A 17,756-nucleotide genomic window follows, 5' to 3' on the forward strand; every position below is an offset into this window, starting at 1 on the left:
ATAGGGATGTAACGCTACAAGATTATACTAGTGATACCAAAGGAGATAAACTACGATAAGGTCACTCTACACTTACTATAGAATAGACACACTGAATCCCGGTAGAAATATTATAGGAATACGATCGTTATTTTTCGTTAGGGGTGGTCAGTACAGAATGTACCGGGGGTATCTACGGTAACGGGGTGTCCGGCAGCCATGGCAACGTGCTGCGCCACACGGTCAGCGGGTGTGTGGCTGGATGCTCCGTTACACCTCCGGAATGTAAATGGACAGTGTGAAAAGTAGAGCGTGCGGCCCGAAAACAAATACCCAAATGGCCTTTTAAAAACGTGCCAATGGCCGCTCTGGAACTGCAAAGTGAAGTAAAGACGGCGCGTGAATAAAGACAGTCCCAGTCTGGTGTGTGGATGACGTAATGCAAATAGATAAGGGCTGTCCTAGTAATCCTATGATATTTTTTAGCACACTACACACACATCAAGTCCATATTGGAATAGTCTGGCAATATCATAGGAGATAAAAATAGCATAAAGTATGATATGGTCACTATAAACTCATTACCGAGTATCACAGACACAGTATGATTCCCTATATATTATTATTGTTTCTTTTTGTAAGGATTAGCTGTCTTTCTATGAAATGCATGGTATTATTTGGAGAATCAAATCATCATAGTAATATAGCAGCTCACCAAAGTGCATTACATGTATAATCTTCTAAACTGATCTGGTAAAACGAGTAATTCTGTGCCTCATAATCCCAATATTAATATAATCACCGATAGGAATGAAAGCACTCAATCAAAAGCCTTGTCACTGTGTTTGCGTGCATGTGCAGGTACAGATGACAACAGAAGTCAAACTTAATGTAGAAAGTGTATTTTTATTATTTCAAACTTCACCTTACACCCAATAAGGTATTCACCTCACGCCTGTCTCCCTCCCCCTCTCTCCCATGTCATTTCTCCTATCTCCAAACATTACTCTGAACTTGTCACATTGCATGTTGATGCCATATCCTCCTTTAAAGATCGGGAGAATTATTTGCAGATGGGTTAAAAGAGTTAAAATCGTGAAGATATAAGAGAGAGAGAGAGAGAGAGAGATAGATAGAGAGAGAGAGAGAGAGAGAGAGACAGGTATGAAGAAAAACTTAGATGTGTGTGCCCCTCTCCCCAGCCCCGCCCACCCCCTAATGCAACCCCCTGTCTAAATGGAACCAACAAAACAATCATTGGCTGGTTATTTACATGCACAGTATCCCCACTGCTCCCCCCCACAGACACACTAATGCCCAATCCCAAAGCCATCTACATCCCTGGTCAACAGCATAACATCTAGGGTGACTTCTTCCTGAAAACAAAATATCCGCAGCGTTGGACCTTTGACCTCGGCGACAGATGCAATCTTGGTCTTTGAGGTGCCCCGGCACTTTCAGGAATTCTTCCTTTCCAAAGGTACACCAGCTTTGTTTTACCAAGATCCACGTGATAGAGGAGGACCAGGGCTGTAACACAAAAACTCAAACGTCCAGTGGCTCGCTGGTCCTGGACAACAGTGATTTTAAATCGAGCAGGAGGAGGGAAAGATTGCTTTGGAAATGGTAATTGTAAGACTGCTCTAGTATGACATCACCACATTCTAAAACGACAATATGTAGGAGCCGTGCCTCTTTATTATTATGTGACCCCCCCTCCCCTTCCCACCCTCACCCACACTCACACACACACACACACACACAAACACCCAAAAAATGCACAGGGGCACCACGCGTTAAGAGTCCAGGGTGCCACCACTGAGCACCAGCTAGTTCTGTGGAGTTACACATGTATACACACACACACACACACACACACACACACCGCACACACACTTGTGGGAGTGTGGAGAGCTGGTAGTTTAGTGAAGTGTGTCCTTGGTGTCCCCAGCTCTCCTCCTTTGTTGCTCCCTCCGCAGATGCCCCATTTCCCTCCTGTACCGCCCCCTCCTCCATCATATTACCACCTGGCATGCTGGTTCATCCCTGAGCTCTATACATTCTATTCAGGGTTGTTTTACTCTTTCTCGGACACACACACACACACACACACACACACACACACACACACACACACACACACACACGCACAGACATCTCTCCCTCTGGGTGGGATAAGTCCATTCCTCGGTAGAACTGTGACACACACAGAGTGAGTGTTATCAGGGCGACCGCGTTCCATCCACAGTGACACCGTCAGGGTGTGGCCTGAAGGGGGCGCTACCAACACCTAACCAGCCCTGGGACACAGAGGGGGTCAGACATCAATATTGTTGTACTTTGATATGATCACACAAGTGATACACTGATACGTAATACTGAGAATATTATAACAGTGATTAGAAGATCAAGAAGAGGGAGAATAATTTATTTGTAAAGAAAGTTATTTATATTATTTTATATAAAAATATACATACTGATATGTGATGTATGTGTGTGTATATATATGGCATGTGTGTAACTTACGTGTAAAGAGGCTGCAGTTGCAGATGAGAGGACTTCTGAGGCGGCTGGTAGCCATAGGAGTCAAAGCCACCAATGAAATCAACTTTGACATGAGAGGAAGAAAAGAGAGGATATTATTCCTCTTTCCCTTAAATTAGTCTTTTTTTTTCTTTTTTTTTTAACCAAGCATTGTATTTCAATATGACATTCTATTTTGACATCACAATCCATTAAGGCATCACATTGTATCATAATGCATTCAGTACACCATTATGACACTGTAAACCATTGTGACATGAGAACCTGTAGAGATGCACCAATATATCTTTCTCACTGCGTCTATGTCACCAATACATCATTCTCATCTTCCTCACTCAATTCTGAGGACTGATACAGTCCCTTATTTTTACTCCTCAATATGGATTCAGACCACAAGTTTGGGTTCCTTGGACAAAGATGATATAAATCAATTTTTCCCCAGAACAAAGATCTGACATTTTTCTAATAACATTAATAAAAAGATATTTTTTATTATTATTAGTGGTAGTACTATTGCTGTTGTGTTGTTATATTTGCATTCCATTTCTCTTATCAAACTTCTTCTATGTGTGAAAAAGAAAATCACTTGCTTTGCAACATGTTATACATGGTACTCAATATCACATTTTACCATTGGGGAAATTTTCCTATCCTACAAATACCCAATTTTCTCCTGTATCGGACTAATCTGTTACCAATGTGGGTATTGGTGCATCCCAAAAGAACAATAATGCATGTCATTGTGACATCAAGTTAATTATAATACAACATGAATATCACTATGATTATTCTAAGTATGACATCACAGCTCGTTATGACATGCAAACCATTTAGACACACACATACACACTTGTGAGATCACACTCTATTATGACATGACATTCCATTCATTTTCCAGGAAGTTAAGCTTGTGATGTCACACTCCGACTACAGCACTTCATTTCCTTCTCTGAGTGAGAGCGAGAAACTCAAGAGAGGCAGACAGGGAAACAAAGCGTTCAGACAGACAGATGGCACACTCAAGCCGACAGACAAGCACTAGCCAGCAGACAGACGGACTCTCTGATAGTGGGAATATTCCGGCAGACATCTCGAATATTCCCCACAGATGGAGCGCTCAGATCGCCCACAGGGAATCCTCTACACTCATATCTCTCACCGTGACTCAAGCAGAGAAAACAAGCTAACAGCACTCACACGCACAGCGATGGATCGCTCAAACAAAGGCACTCTCACAGATATGATATAAGTAAAACTGATCGGCCGCACAAGGCACGCGAATAGACAAAACAAGCCTTAGAATAAGACAAAAGCACTCACAGCTGTCCTCGTCATCCTGGAAGACTTTGCTCACGTAGCAGGCGTATACAAAGCCGAAGAGCTGTGAGAAAAGAGATTGACAGAAATAGGGAGATGGTCGCTTTCCACACTGATTCATTGCTGAGTTGAGTGTGTTTGCTCAGTGTTTCCTGTCGAAGATTTTGTAGATGTGGGTGGTTGAGGGTAAGTTTGCATCTAGGCTCGGGTTTTCTCCTTATTTGGATATTTATATCATGATATATGGACAATTGTGCTGTGATCCCAATTACAATTGTTATTTTTCCTTTGTGGAGGGTTGAGCAGTAACATGATGATGTTTCATTGTATTTATATTTTTCCAGCTGTGCGTGCCACTGCAGCAAAAATAATAAATGAATTTGTGTGTGCCTATTAGAGTGTGTGTGACACTTACAGCCAATAGGATCTGCAGGGCTGAACTCAGCACCTCGATGTACTGGTAGTCAAGGAGACACCCGGAGACAGTGATGACATGGTGGTCATCAGGGGCGATACGAGAGTCTAGCACCGGTGTTACCAGGCAACCAGGACCATGCTCCATCCACCAAGAACGATGAAGGGACGTGTTGAACGTCATGAGAAAGTCCCTGTCCTGCACACACACACACACACACACACACACACACACACATATCCATACAAGAACACACACAGTTGCATTAGGGCTACTGCCTGGGTGGCTGATGGCATTTCACACAAGTACATAAGCGCACACATGCACGCGCACACACGCACACACACACACACACACACACACACACACACACACACACACAGAGCTTACCTGAGACAGGTGTCCAACCTCCAGGTAGAAACAGATGATGAAGGAGTTCCAACCCACCCAAAGGACCAGCCACACTGCATACTAAGAAAAACATACAACCAGAGATCAGTCTGTGTGTTTGTGTATGAGTATGAATGTGACAATGCATACATGTGTGTGTCCATACCCATTTTGTGTCCCAAGTTTGAACTAAACCAAATGAATACTAGGCTACACCCAAAACAGAACCCTAAAGTCAAGATGGCGGCAGATGGGAGCTGTGACACCAACCGATGGCGAGGGATACTCACAAAGATGAGGTATCTGGAGCGGAACTGCACAGTGCCAAACATGCCCAGGATGACCGCCATGATGTGGAGGAAGTTGGCTAGGATGGGAGCCCACTGGTAGCCCAGAAAATCAAACACCTGCCTCTGGAGCGCTGCCACCTAGGGGACAGGAGGGAGGGGAGGGGAGGGGGGTGTCACATACACACATTAGGAAAAGGCACATATATAGAAACACACATGCAAACACACACACATACAAAAACAATCATACACACACACTTACAAGTAATCAAGGGTTTCCACGCTCATAAAACACGCCCCCCCACCACCACCACACACACACACACTGTGACAGGGACACACATACACAGGTCTGCCGCAGTTGTTTCCATGGTAACTGCCTGGAGCGCCAGCCAGCCCAGTCACTGTAAAAGAGGAGCACCCCCCAAAAGCTCCCCCAAACTAATGAGAATCTATGGGCCGAATCCCCCTGCCACACAACAACACATCAGCCCCAGCAAACAATAGCCTCGACAGATAGCTTTCACACCAGCATCCCTGCCCGCATTACACTCACTACAGAAATAGCCGACATGGTCTCATATTACACACTTATTACATTTTGGAGGAATAGAATCAAGCTATTTGGAGAAACAAGGAACATCTAAGCTTAACTCTAGAATGGAGACCAGATGGGGAAGAGGGCCTCCCTTGTTCCTCTGACACTACTTTTAAAAGTCTGTAAGTCTTTACATACACATGGTTATGCCAGAATAGGGCTATCTCCCCTCTCTCTCCTTTTCTCTCTCTTACACACACACACACACACACACACACACTAAACATATACAGACCTCTCTGACACCACAGCGCTCCCCTGCCCTGCTCCCTCTCTTTCAAAGACACACACACCCTTGGTTAATGCCTGTAATGTGGCATGCCACCCCAACAGCTGCAGCTCAAAGCTTCTAGTGTGACTGTACAGAGGGGCCGCACAAAAAGGCCTGATTACAATGTGTGTGTCTGTAGCACGCTGGTCTAATTATATCTTTTATGGCGAGTGAGTAGAAAGACATGGTTAACACACGCGCGCACATGCACGTGCGCGCACACACACACACACACACACACACACACACACACACACACACACACACACACACACACTCACCAACTGCAGCGAGCATATCACCATCAGCGTGCATCTCCCATCGCACTTCCCCATCTTGGAGGGCTCAGGACGCGGCTTGGGGCCGCGGAGGCTCCGGGGGAAGGACGGGTCCCCGGTCAGATCCAGACTGCCTGGCCGTCTCAGCTCACACCATTCCCGGCTGAACAACCCCCTCAAGGCCGCCTCCTCCTCCTGGAACGCTGGTCTGGCGCTTCCAGTCAAACTGAGTGACCCATCTTGACCGCTGGCTTTTGTCGGTAAATATGAGTCGCGGGCGGTCGTGGTTTTCAGGAAGGAGAGGAGGGGGTGGGGGGTCCGATTCACGCCGAGGTCTGCGGTCCGACCACCACCGACTACCGAATCACCTCGGCCACACCTTCCGGAGAGGGGACACACAAAGGCACAAAGAGAGACGGAAAGCTGTCATAATCTGCCCCGGGCTACAGACAGAAATGAGCATCATATGATACCGGATCACACGGGGGAGGTGGGGAGGAGGGAACCGACCCTTCGGCGTTACTACAGCTAGGCTACATGCAGTCTGCTACGGACACAAAGCAGCTCGTTGTGACTCACGGTTTTCTAGGAGCGGAAGAGTCCTCCTTCCCCCCGTCCCGATCTTCTTCTCCTCGAGCTGTTCAGGATAAAAAGTCAAGTAAACGGGCAGATCTGTACACCGGTACCGGGGTTTCGGACCGGGGAATGGGCTCCTCCGCTCCGTCTCGCGGCGTCTTTGTCAACAATCGGTGCCGGGGCGGGCGCAGGAGGAGCCGGGGGCGAGAGAGAGGAGGGGGTGGGGGCTCTCAGTCACCGCGACCCCCTCGAGGAGGAGCTGCCTGGATTCTGCAGCCCCGCGTGCGTGCGTGCGTTCGTGCGTGCGCGCAGCCGAGGAGCACCGCGAGGCGTTCGGGAGGAACACAAAAGAAACGGGGGCTCGCTGTGGAGGCGAGCCAGACAACCGAAAATAATCAGTCAAAACAACGGTCTAATCGCCTCCCACTACCACAGAACCTGAACAACGACAACACAGAAGGCATCACGTCCCGCAGTGCCGCTGGAGACGCGGCCTGCGGCTCCGGACAGTTATTCACACAGTTCAGAGGGGGGAAAGCACAATTAACAGCCTTGTTTAATGTCATCTGTCTGCCATGAGGCGTATGACAAAGAGTGAGAAAGTTGGCCATGCAGCTGTAATGGACTACATATTTTCAGTGATGCTGAAAGTAAATGAATGGTAAACTATAACCTCCAATTGGTCATCGCAAGGCCAACGACCATCAATGTAACACAAAATCAATATTTTCAGAAAATCTTTAAAATGCCCCTTCTTTACATAACTCACATCAGTTTATACTTTCAATTTCGCATTATAGAGATCATGACAGCCTAAGTGTGGTTCAACGCTATTCCTCACATAAAAAGGTGGCTAAACAGAAGGTTTTTACCCTCAACTATAGCCTGCTATTGTTAAAAATAATAGTCCCAAGTTTATACCGCATTTTATTGCAACGTATAAATAACTCAAGAATATCAAATTGCAAAATCAAAGCCACAATTAGCTCGGTGAATGAGCATGTTTATGGTGCAATTAGACTGGGCAAAGACATCAGTGGCTTCATTCACATACATCCCAGTAACTCTTAATAGTTCTAATTTACCCTTCTAAATAAATTGAACTGACTCGCATAATATATCAGCTAGACTGTTAAAAGTGGCAGTGATGAAACTTCTGTGAGTGTTATTTTAAATGTGCATAAACAGTTTAGTCCTTCAGTTCAAGCTTGCCTGTTTTTCACTCAGGTTTGGAGGATAAAGCAGTGGCAGCTTGCATGTAAACCTACTGTGTGAACACAGAGAAGCATCAGAAGGACAAAAGGATCCAACAAGCTGTTTTCACAGATTGAGTTTATTAAAAAGGAAAAAAAAAATCTAATAATCTTGGCTGTTGTTGTGACTGAACATAATAAACTCAAAACACACATCCTGAGGTTGTTCCAAGACAAGCTGAAGCGTATAAAATTACAGAGACTGATAGCCCACTCTGGAACACCACCCATCCAGCTCCAGAGCAGGACACTCACTGACACACACACACACACACACACACACACACAAACACACAAACTACTGAATTTCTCCCATGTAGAGCCGTTTATCACTGGAGCCAGACAGCACTGTTTGGAGAGAAAAAGAGACACAGATAACAATTTAACTATTTATTCCCATTTTATAACAATTTTTCCACTAAGACAAGTTTGAGCTGAAAACAAATAACCAGCTAAAATTTAAAATGTCAAGGTAAAATTAGAGAAAACAGTGCAAAGAGAACAAGAGAGGGAGGTGATCACTATATTCTGACATAACTACATGACCCCCCCCCCCAAACTCCCTTCTAGAGTTAAACTTAGCTTAGTTTCTTGTATCTCCAAATAGCTCCGTTCTATTCCTCTAAAATGTAATAAGTGTGTAATAGGAGACTATAGCAGTTGCTCCTCTCACCTATAGGCTCCTCTGGGTGGAAGGCCACTTCGTTGACAGAGCCAGCGTGGCCTGGCAGCTTGTACAGGATTCTGCGGGACGTGGTGTCCCAAACATACACAAATCTATAAAGAAAACACACACACACACACACACAGTAAATAACAAGAACGACTCCTAATGTGAGACATCGCAATACTAAGACATACTGATACTGAATATTAATTGTATCTTTTATTGTTGTGCATTTTGTACTATGTATTCTTATGTCATGCTTTTGTTTACGTTTTAAGACCAAACATGTTTGTTTGTATGCGTATTTATACTCCCTGTAACACAAGAATTTCCCTGAACAAGGATAATAAAGTATACCTTGACCTGTTACTAATGTGTGTAATACAATATGTTCATTTAATGTGTGTGTGTGTGTGTGTGACGTTGCTTCTTACCGGTCGGCTGAGCCTGCAGATATCTTACTGCCGTCAGTAGACCATGAGCACCTCAGCAGATTCTAAAAGACAGGACCGGATGTTAGAAGTATAACTCGTTATAATTCATTACCATGACACAAGCATTCTACACATGTGACTTAATATACCAAATGGAGAGGATAGGCACAGTGAAGTTTTACAGCATTTCTTTATTGGATAGTACAGGAGAGAGGGACAGGAAAGGCAGGGAAGGATAAGAGGGGATGCAAAACAATGGTGGTCGGCAACTGGACTCGACAAACTCACACAGCCAGTAATGGTATTGGATATCTGCCTGATACAAAGCTAAAAAAAAAAAAAGAGTATTGTATTGGAGAATTTACATTATTTAAAATCCAGTACCAACGGCCACGTGCTGCGGGTCAGAAATGAATGCAAATGCCCTTTTTGCAAAGAAGGATGTTGTAACTCTCAGAAAAAGGAAAAAAAAAAACAACATCTCAAAACATATATTTGTGCCTCAATGACTACAAACTCATGCTCCAAGACTATACTGCTCGGTAAAAATAATTTGCTCCTTAGTATCCAGTGATAAAATGTATTACTCTGGATTGTATCAACAGTAAAAAAAAAAAAGTGGTGTCAGTGCAACCCTAAGCGCAAGCATACTGCATGCGTCCTTGGCCAAAAAGAGGGCCAGAAAGTTATTTTCTTACCTTCTCAAAGTTGTGAACATTCCCCTGGAAAATCTTCACACATCTCTCCTTGGGTGCGAATGGTCGAACGTCCCAAATACGCACTACACACGGACACATACACAAAAATGTAATAAAAGAACTCACCCAGATTAAATTCACACTCTTATTAAAAGATGAAAGGCATGCGTTACACCCAAACCCTACCGGTGTTGTCCATGGAGTTGGAGAGGAGGTAGGATCCCTCAGAGCTCAGGCTGAGTCCAGTGATCGAGTCTCCGTGGCCGTGCATACTGTAGATCAGCTTGTTCTGCCTCAGGTCCCACACCTGCAAAGCACACACAACAGGGTTTTGAGAATTTATTAAAAAATGATTCACATATAAAAAGGTGTATCTACAAACAAAAAAAAACACTAAATACAGTAAAACATTAATCTGACAGAGATCATACTGTAAGTAAATCAATTTGGAGTTTCTATTCATTTATACTAATACTATTCCATGACAGCTAGCATGATTTCTATGATCAATATTTGTCAGGATCTATGCACAAGTGTCACAGTTTTGTTGAACAGCTGATTTGAATGGTTCAGATCTTTCTTTGACTAACTCCATCCATCAATGGGGACCTCCGTACTCCAGAAATGTAAAATTTGCATTTCAGTTATTCCCAACATAACCTGACTTTCCAGCAGCCAAGCTTGATAGTGATCATTTCCATAATAATTTTGAATATGTATAACTTCCTAGAACTTTTCCAGGCCAGTAAATTCAGTTTTTAAACTTTGTGACTTTTCCAGGTTTTCTGTGACTGTTGGAAGCTGGTACCTTGATGTCGTTGTCGATGCCTCCCGACAGGATCTGATCACTGGTGTCGTTGAAGGTGACAGCCAGCACCTGATAGGTGTTCTGGAAAGTGTGGATTGCCCCCTTCTTACGGATGTCCCACAGCTACGCACACACACACACACAGAAATACACACAAAATCAAGATCAGAACCATAAAGGTTTCACAACAACAGTCAAACAGTAACATTCAACATGAATTAATAACAATAAACCAGTGGGCCCTTGGTGGTTTCCCCAAAACAATCTTAGTACAAAGTCCATTTGGTCTCATTGGATTTCAACAGAACAAAAACCGTTTTGCTCTCACACACACACACACACACACACCATCTTTCCTGTCTCCTTCTACTGTTCACAATCAAAATAAGAGAATATTTGAGGTAAGAATAATGTAATATTTAAGATAATCTTACAAATCCATTAAAATAACAATCCATAAAAACAATGTTCAAAAAAAGATGCTAAAAGATGCAGTGCTAAAATGCTTTCCAGAGACCCGCTCCTGATTGTGAACACAGAGAGTCAAGCGGTTAAAGCTCCCACCACTGGAACCACGTGTGTGCCGCCAATTATCCAGGATCAAATTCCACCAGAGCTTGACCAAATCTCCCTACAGGTCAATGAAGTTTCACCTAATCTAACTGGTAGCTGGAAGTCTCACCTTGACCGTCCCGTCGTCGCTGCCGGTGCAGACCAGCTGGGGGCCTCGGCGGGCCGGGTAGCAGGAGTTAACGAAGGAGGTGTGGCCCTTCAGACGCTTGATCCTCTCGCCCGTCTCGCTGTCCCACACGCCTACAGTCTTGTCCGTGCTCGCTGAAAACAGCATGCTAACACACACACGGCAAGAAAACACACATTCAATCAATCCCACGCTGTATTTATCATTTATCACTGAAACATAGATGCTGGCACCTTATGTGTGTGTGTGTGTGTGTGACCCATGTATTAGGAAGCATTAGTAAGTCTGACACACCTGTTGCCAACTCTCTCATCTGGCTAGGAAACTTTATCTAATGGGAAATGTGTGTTGCTCTCCATGGAGCGCAGATGATAGCATGAGCAGAAACCACAGAACTTGAATGTATAGAAAGGACACTTCCTGGTGTATCATGGTAATTTCCTTTGGTAAACCTAACATGGCTTCCATAGAATTTTGATAATGTCATGTAAATGAACTTTGTTTCATGTGTGGACAGAACATGAGACTCGGACAGTTCTCATGCAATTACCATAGTAACACATTTTGAGTGTCATTGTGCGTTCCAACATCCGGGACTTCCAAGTCGGCTGCTAAAAAGCATTGCATTCATGTGCTATTTTGTCAGAAACGCAAACCCGGAAGACATACAATAATCAAACATGGACCTCCTGCAGCTTAACTAGCTAATCTGACGAATGTCATTCATTCAACAATTCTTTTTAAGGTTAAAGTTCACCATTTCATCATGACTCAGAAGCTTGGGTAGCAAAATTGGTGTTTAGGAGAAATGTCCAACTAGGAAATTAGTTTCTCATATATCCGATAGTAAATGAATGCACAATCCTGCATCAAATCAACACTGATTTCCACAGCAACATTATCAAACATTCTATGGCAGCCATTGTAAGTGTACATGTGTCCAAATGACCATTCAAGAGTGTAGATTTGAATGGGAATGACTGTTCTATGAATTCAAATTCTGTGGCAAATGTTTATTCTTCAAGATAGGTTTAGCCAATTTTTTGATGGCTGATTTGCTTACCAATTTTTCTCAATTGAAGCTGCCAATAGCCAATATTTGGTGCCAATCTCAAATTTGTATCAAATCTTGGCAAACCAATATATCAGTCTAACCCTACTTATTGCCATTTTTTCTTTCTTTCTTTCTGTTTTTGCACTCACATCTTTATGTTTGTTACCATGCCTTTTAGAAATAAGTGTGATAATTTAGGCTAGATTTTTGTCCAGCAATTAGTTGGCAGTGAGCAGAAATTATACGTTTGACGTTATACTATACTGTGATTCATACCTGCCATCTGTGTTGTAGTGCAGCTCCATAACTGCTCCACTGTGGCCCTTCAGCGTGGCAAAGTTTTCACAATCTCCATACACGTTCCACATCACTGCAGCAAGGGAAGACAGCGCAGGACAAGTTATTCACAGAAACTTGCAGCGTGTACAAATCTGGACGTGGATGTGTGAGATTGAGGGCCATCTACTGTCGATACTAGTTTAAATGTGAGGGTTAATGTCTTACATATGAGCCTGTCAAATCCTGAGGAGGCCAGCGTGGCTCCGTTGGGGTGAAACTTGCAGCAGTAGACCTCTCCGTCGTGGCCAGACATCAGCATGATGGGAGCCTGGAGGCTGGAGCTCCGCGGGGGACCCTGGGGAGAAAACACCACGTCATCAACTGTCATGTATTATGTCTTTCTGACCCTAACTATACACACATCTAGACACATCACTGGCTGGATGTGAATGCATGCAAGTTTTTGAACATGGCTGGGTGAATTCGGCACAACATCATATTATTTCCTGCTTTTACCTTTATATTTTTTCCTTCCCTGCTGATACATTTAGGACGCTTGTTAGCAGCCTATTCAACTAAGAACAATAATTGTGGTGAAGATGCTGGTTTTAAGGCTTGCAACGACGTCTTTTGATCATTTCAAACAAGCAGCTATGAGTACGTTTGGTTAACAAGCCAACCCCCTCCCCTTGTAAGCATCAGATTTGGTTTTCCATACCATGGCCACGAGTTGTTGGGACTGAGCCGCGGCGACCAGCTCCGTGCGGGGCCGCTTCACCGCGGTAGGCACCACGGCCATGTCCGCTGCTCTCTTCTTCGGCTCGATCATCCCGAGGAACTCGAATAAACAGCCTATGTACTGATATTTTGTACCTTTATTCACCGAAATGAATGAACTTCTTTCGTGGAAGAACGCCGAGCTAAATAAAACCAACGAAGAACAGAGAAAGGGCACTTCCGGGAATGCTAAGACTTGTGATTGGTCGAGGTTTGCGCCGACGCCGATGATTGGTTGCCTTACTTGTTGACAAACTCACTTGCACCGGATGTAATACCAAAACGAATCTGCTAACACGCAAGGTAACAATACATTTATTTTTTTTCTTGTACATGTACTATGTAGCGTAATATTGTGCAGCAGTGGTGTAGCTGTTTGGGACTGGAATAACCCATTCCGTCTCTCTTTGTCGAGTTAACAAAGCTAGCTAGCTCGTGTTTAAAATGTTAGTTAGCAACTGCGACCAGTGAAAGAACAACATTATTTCCCTCACACATTACCGGTCCGTGTCATAGCCATTTTGCCACTATTGTAAATGGAAAGGAGGCAATTATATTCTGTTGCAATAGTTTTATCTTCTGTCCCAGGGCTTCTGAAAACTTTTTCATACAAACAATCCCACATAAATTCACCAGACTATCATTTATCCCAAGAACTTCTATGTGAGTAGATTTGTTTCCCGCGACCCCCACCTTTTGTTTCAAGTGAAACACTGTGGAATGGGCGATACCAGTGGAGAGAGTGAAAGCTAATAGTGATTCGTATGCATTGTTCCATTGTGCTAACTACTAGGAAATGTAATATTTGTGAAATTAAACTACTCTTAATTTTGTTTAGGGCCCTCCTAAGGTCACCTGGAGGTCTCTACCACTTTGAGAACCTCTTTACAGACTGAGTGTGTATACATACACTGTATATCTGCAGTCTACCTCCATTGAGACGATGTCTGACTCCGATGGCCCACCCCCGGAGCCTGCTGGGCTGGACGGTCTACCACCCATATACAGCATTGCCAAAGGAGAGGTGGTCTCTGTGCAAACCTATGGAGCCTTTGTCCGGCTGCCAGGTTACAAGAAGGAAGGTGGGTGGAAAGACCTGCTTGTGTGTCTTAATCCTTTGAGGGAAAGTTTTTGTGCAGTTGTTTTTGGATTTCATAGCTTAACAACTAACTCCCTTCCTTACACATACAGGCCTGGTGCATGTGAGTGAGATGTCAGCCTCGCGGGTTGAGAATGCTTCAGAAATCGTTGATGTGGGGGAACAGGTGTGGATCAAAGTCATCGGGAGAGAGGTAACCAGACACACACACAGAGAATTGTATGTAAAACCCAATCTCAGTGCAGTTCGAGCATGATAACTGTAGCTCTGTCCTTTGCCCCTCAGATTCGGGGTGATAAGGTGAAGTTATCGTTCTCAATGAAAGCTGTCAATCAGGGAACAGGGCGGGACTTGGACCCCAACAATGTTATGGCAGAGTAAGTGCTTACAGTTTTACTATGCTGTGTGTCTGTGTCTGTGTGTGTGTGGGTGCACTTGTGTGTCTGTGTGTGCGTTATTACTGTCACTGTGTGTGTTTCTAGGCAGGACGAGAGGCGGCGCAGGCAGTTTAGAGACCACACAGGCAGGAGGATCACACTGGAGGCTGTACTCAACACAACATGCTCAAAGTGTGGCTGCAAGGGTAAGACCGCAACATGATCAGTCGTATCCTGAAAAGGCAAAAAGCACTAATGCTAGAGACGCAGACTGCATCTCATCACTCAGCAGGTTTATCCTTGGAATTTAATTTGAATTCACTTTAAATCCATGCAGTCATTTAGTCAATCATTACTCTTTTCAGGTCACTTTGCTAAGGACTGTTTCTCTGCTCCGGGGTTGCAGTACGCCCTTTTGCCTGAAGAGGACGATGAAGTGCCACAGCAGCAGCAGCAGCAGCCCTCCACTGTCACGCCACAGCAAGACTCAGACAAGAAGAAGAAGAAAAAGAAGGTGAATACGTAACTGCTAATGTCATCAGTGGCTCTCACTTACTTATTTTCTCAGCTCTCCTCCACCTCTCTTCTTCTGTGTCTTGGGGGTGAGGCATTTGTCAGTCTTGTGTGTGGAGGAGCCTAAAAAGGCCAATGCAAAGCTGCCCTCACTTTTCTAATGCAGTAACCCATGTCTCTGGTCTGTAAGCACAATAACCCATGTCTAGTGTTTGGGGTTTGAAGCAGTGTGAAGTCAATGCTTGATTTTCACATATTTTTGCAGCATCATGTTCAAGCTCCTTTTATTGCCACACAGCGAGGCGAGAGTTTAACTCAGCTCTACACTGTTAACTCTTCTTTATTCATCCCTCCTCTCATCCGTTTATCCTCCAGGAGAAGAAGATGAAGAAGAAGAGGAAGAGGGAGAGAAAGGAGTCGGAGAGTGACAGCAGCAGCAGTAGCGACAGCAGAGCCAAGAGGGGGCGCCGTGATCACACTCACGACAAAGAGGACAGAAAGAAGAAGAAACACAAGAAACACAAATCGCACAAACACAGCTGAGACGGGCACAGGCACACACAACCCACAATCCAAACACATACATACACACACACACACACATATCTACACTCATACACACTGCAGCTATCAGACAGATGCAGATGCAGCAGAAGGGGAAGTGGGTAGAGACAGACAGCCTGACAGACAGACATCCTCCTGGTTGTCCTGTCATGGTCTCACCACCACTACCGCTTACTAGAAATCTTCATCCATTTTGCTTTCGTCCCTTGTGTTGACACATTGATATATTCTTTTCTGTCCCTGTGAGCTTCAATCGTGTTTGGAAGCCTATTAAGACCCCCTACCGAGTTTCACAAAGCAAAGGGGGTCAAGAAGGAAAGCACTGGAAAAAGAAAAATCAGGATACAATCCCGATTTGTCCTGGAGTTACCTCTCTCACGGGGGGGGGGGAGTTCACAGATCATAAGTAACCAGATAGGTGTAAGCAATATGGCAGCAGACTGCTGTCCCGCTTGGAAATCCAGATATTTGTTTACATCTATCCGGTTTCCTATGATCTGACAATTCCATTAAACAGAAGTGAGGCGGGTCAAGCCCTCTTGGGGGGATAAGACATAAAATACTTGAAATACACAGAGAGCTGCACACCCACACATAGGAAGTAGTATAGACACAAACAGGAAGTGTATGCAGCACAGGAGAGGCTGACAGGAACCTCATACTATGGTGATATCCTGAGTCGGCCCGCCTCTTATTGTGTGTTTGTGTGCATGTACGGGTGTGTGTTTGTGTGTCTTACCTCTCTGGTCAAGCAAGGTCTGCTGACAGTATGCATGGCCCCCTTCCTGCATGTCGACTGTTAACTCCATTAAAACCTTTTTTTTAATGGTCAAATGCCTCTTGATGTCTTTGTTCCTGGACTTTGAACTCATAATGCTTTTTGGAGAAGTCAGCCCTGGAGGGACCAAGACAAACACACACACACACACACTCACATATTCTCTGGACACACCAGGGTCATATTGAGTTTTTTGGGTTCAGGTAGGGTGAGTGTCTCAGGTTCTCATATAGGGAAGAGGGAGCAGGACTGAGGGATTTATACAATGTGGATTTCAGGTTGAGTCATGCCCCTTTTTACTCAGAAAATGGTCCAACCAGCTCTTTTTTTCTGAGAAAGATGAACCTGATATGGTTTTGTCAATGCAAGAGCACATAAGGAGTCATGTGGAATTGACTTCTTCATTTGTGAGTTGTTTTTGACCTTGTTTCCAAACTTCCACATGTAGGATCATGCAGTGATAGATGAACACTGTGTGTGGGTCTTGATGAGCAGTCGGAGGTATGGCTACATGGTTTACGCAGACAGACCGGGCTTGTTTCCAGTAACAATGGCTCAACACAAACCCAGTACCCTGACCTAGCAAAGACCTCCATTCATTGGTTAATCTGACAATTCTTTAATTTCTTGCATCCGCCTGTCAGTTATTTGGAAAGCTGCACCGGGCTGATATACAAGAATTTGATGTGGTCAGGTAAACATTATGTGTGATCCTGAACTTTCATTGTGGAGTCATGATACATAATTGCACATAATCACAAAGCTCAACGATCGCTCACTATCCATAAAATCAATAAAATTTCCTAAGTGTTGGGCTAGACTTTTGGAAGTCGTATTGATTTAATGGATGGGGAGGGATTGCTGCCATGGCATTGAGATTACATAGGGTTCATGCTCTGTTGTGATCAATATGAGACGTCTGTGTGGTAATCAGTGTTAGGTAATAGTGCCCGGTTCAGATTGAGTTTATGTTGTGGCATCTGAGTTCAGTGTACGGTGGCCTATCTTGTCCTGGTAGAGTTTCATATAGAGGCCCCCTCACCCTGACCCTGACCCTGGTTGGCAGTCTGTCTTAAACACATGATACCAATCTACCG

At 44.3% G+C, this 17,756-nt stretch overlaps 3 protein-coding genes across 4 annotated transcripts; 1 reads left to right on the forward strand and 2 right to left on the reverse strand.

Annotated features, from left to right (window-relative positions):
* Positions 1-1,120: 1,120 nt before the first annotated feature.
* Positions 1,121-6,820, reverse strand: nkain1 (sodium/potassium transporting ATPase interacting 1). Of its 2 annotated transcripts, none has more exons than XM_071920157.2 (8): positions 6,662-6,820; positions 6,086-6,461; positions 4,936-5,073; positions 4,646-4,726; positions 4,256-4,453; positions 3,844-3,904; positions 2,506-2,587; positions 1,121-2,269 (listed from the first exon to the last, which is right to left on the reverse strand). In XM_071920157.2, exons 2-8 carry the CDS (start codon positions 6,137-6,139, stop codon positions 2,260-2,262), a joined length of 624 nt encoding a protein of 207 aa, XP_071776258.1. In that variant the 5' UTR covers positions 6,140-6,461; positions 6,662-6,820; the 3' UTR covers positions 1,121-2,259. The 2 variants fall into 2 exon arrangements, with proteins under 2 accessions (XP_071776258.1, XP_071776257.1); XM_071920156.2 differs by having other exon boundaries at positions 1,124-2,279.
* Positions 6,821-7,985: 1,165 nt separating this feature from the next.
* On the reverse strand, positions 7,986-13,496 carry snrnp40 (small nuclear ribonucleoprotein 40 (U5)). The gene is made up of 10 exons (XM_071920177.2): positions 13,270-13,496; positions 12,777-12,906; positions 12,549-12,642; positions 11,201-11,366; positions 10,519-10,641; positions 9,897-10,017; positions 9,711-9,793; positions 9,013-9,074; positions 8,585-8,688; positions 7,986-8,259 (listed from the first exon to the last, which is right to left on the reverse strand). The coding sequence occupies exons 1-10, from the start codon at positions 13,378-13,380 to the stop codon at positions 8,210-8,212; spliced, it is 1,044 nt and encodes a 347-aa protein (XP_071776278.1). The 5' UTR covers positions 13,381-13,496; the 3' UTR covers positions 7,986-8,209.
* Positions 13,497-13,596: 100 nt separating this feature from the next.
* On the forward strand, positions 13,597-16,715 carry zcchc17 (zinc finger, CCHC domain containing 17). The gene is made up of 7 exons (XM_071920162.2): positions 13,597-13,631; positions 14,167-14,410; positions 14,520-14,620; positions 14,713-14,804; positions 14,910-15,010; positions 15,170-15,318; positions 15,693-16,715. Exons 2-7 carry the CDS (start codon positions 14,272-14,274, stop codon positions 15,858-15,860), a joined length of 750 nt encoding a protein of 249 aa, XP_071776263.1. The 5' UTR covers positions 13,597-13,631; positions 14,167-14,271; the 3' UTR covers positions 15,861-16,715.
* Positions 16,716-17,756: the final 1,041 nt, after the last annotated feature.

The sequence above is a fragment of the Centroberyx gerrardi genome, chromosome 19 (genome assembly GCF_048128805.1).
Source record: "Centroberyx gerrardi isolate f3 chromosome 19, fCenGer3.hap1.cur.20231027, whole genome shotgun sequence".
NCBI classification, from domain to species: Eukaryota; Metazoa; Chordata; class Actinopteri; order Beryciformes; family Berycidae; genus Centroberyx; species Centroberyx gerrardi.

Excerpts from the sequence above, each read along its gene's own strand:
- nkain1 (XM_071920157.2), bottom strand. The coding sequence starts at position 6,139 with ATGGGGAAGTGCGATGGGAGATGCACGCTGATGGTGATATGCTCGCTG. Across the intron at positions 4,454-4,645 it reads AGGTTGGACACCTGTCTCAG|GACAGGGACTTTCTCATGAC; the intron begins GTAAGCTCTGTG and ends GTGTGTGTGCAG. Across the intron at positions 3,905-4,255 it reads CCCTGCAGATCCTATTGGCT|CTCTTCGGCTTTGTATACGC; the intron begins GTAAGTGTCACA and ends CTTTTCTCACAG.
- snrnp40 (XM_071920177.2), bottom strand. The coding sequence starts at position 13,380 with ATGATCGAGCCGAAGAAGAGAGCAGCGGACATGGCCGTGGTGCCTACC. Across the intron at positions 8,689-9,012 it reads TCTGCAGGCTCAGCCGACCG|ATTTGTGTATGTTTGGGACA; the intron begins GTAAGAAGCAAC and ends TTTTCTTTATAG. Across the intron at positions 8,260-8,584 it reads CCACCCAGAGGAGCCTATAG|TGCTGTCTGGCTCCAGTGAT; the intron begins GTGAGAGGAGCA and ends CTCTCCAAACAG.
- zcchc17 (XM_071920162.2), top strand. The coding sequence starts at position 14,272 with ATGTCTGACTCCGATGGCCCACCCCCGGAGCCTGCTGGGCTGGACGGT. Across the intron at positions 14,411-14,519 it reads GCCAGGTTACAAGAAGGAAG|GCCTGGTGCATGTGAGTGAG; the intron begins GTGGGTGGAAAG and ends TTACACATACAG. Across the intron at positions 15,011-15,169 it reads CTCAAAGTGTGGCTGCAAGG|GTCACTTTGCTAAGGACTGT; the intron begins GTAAGACCGCAA and ends TACTCTTTTCAG.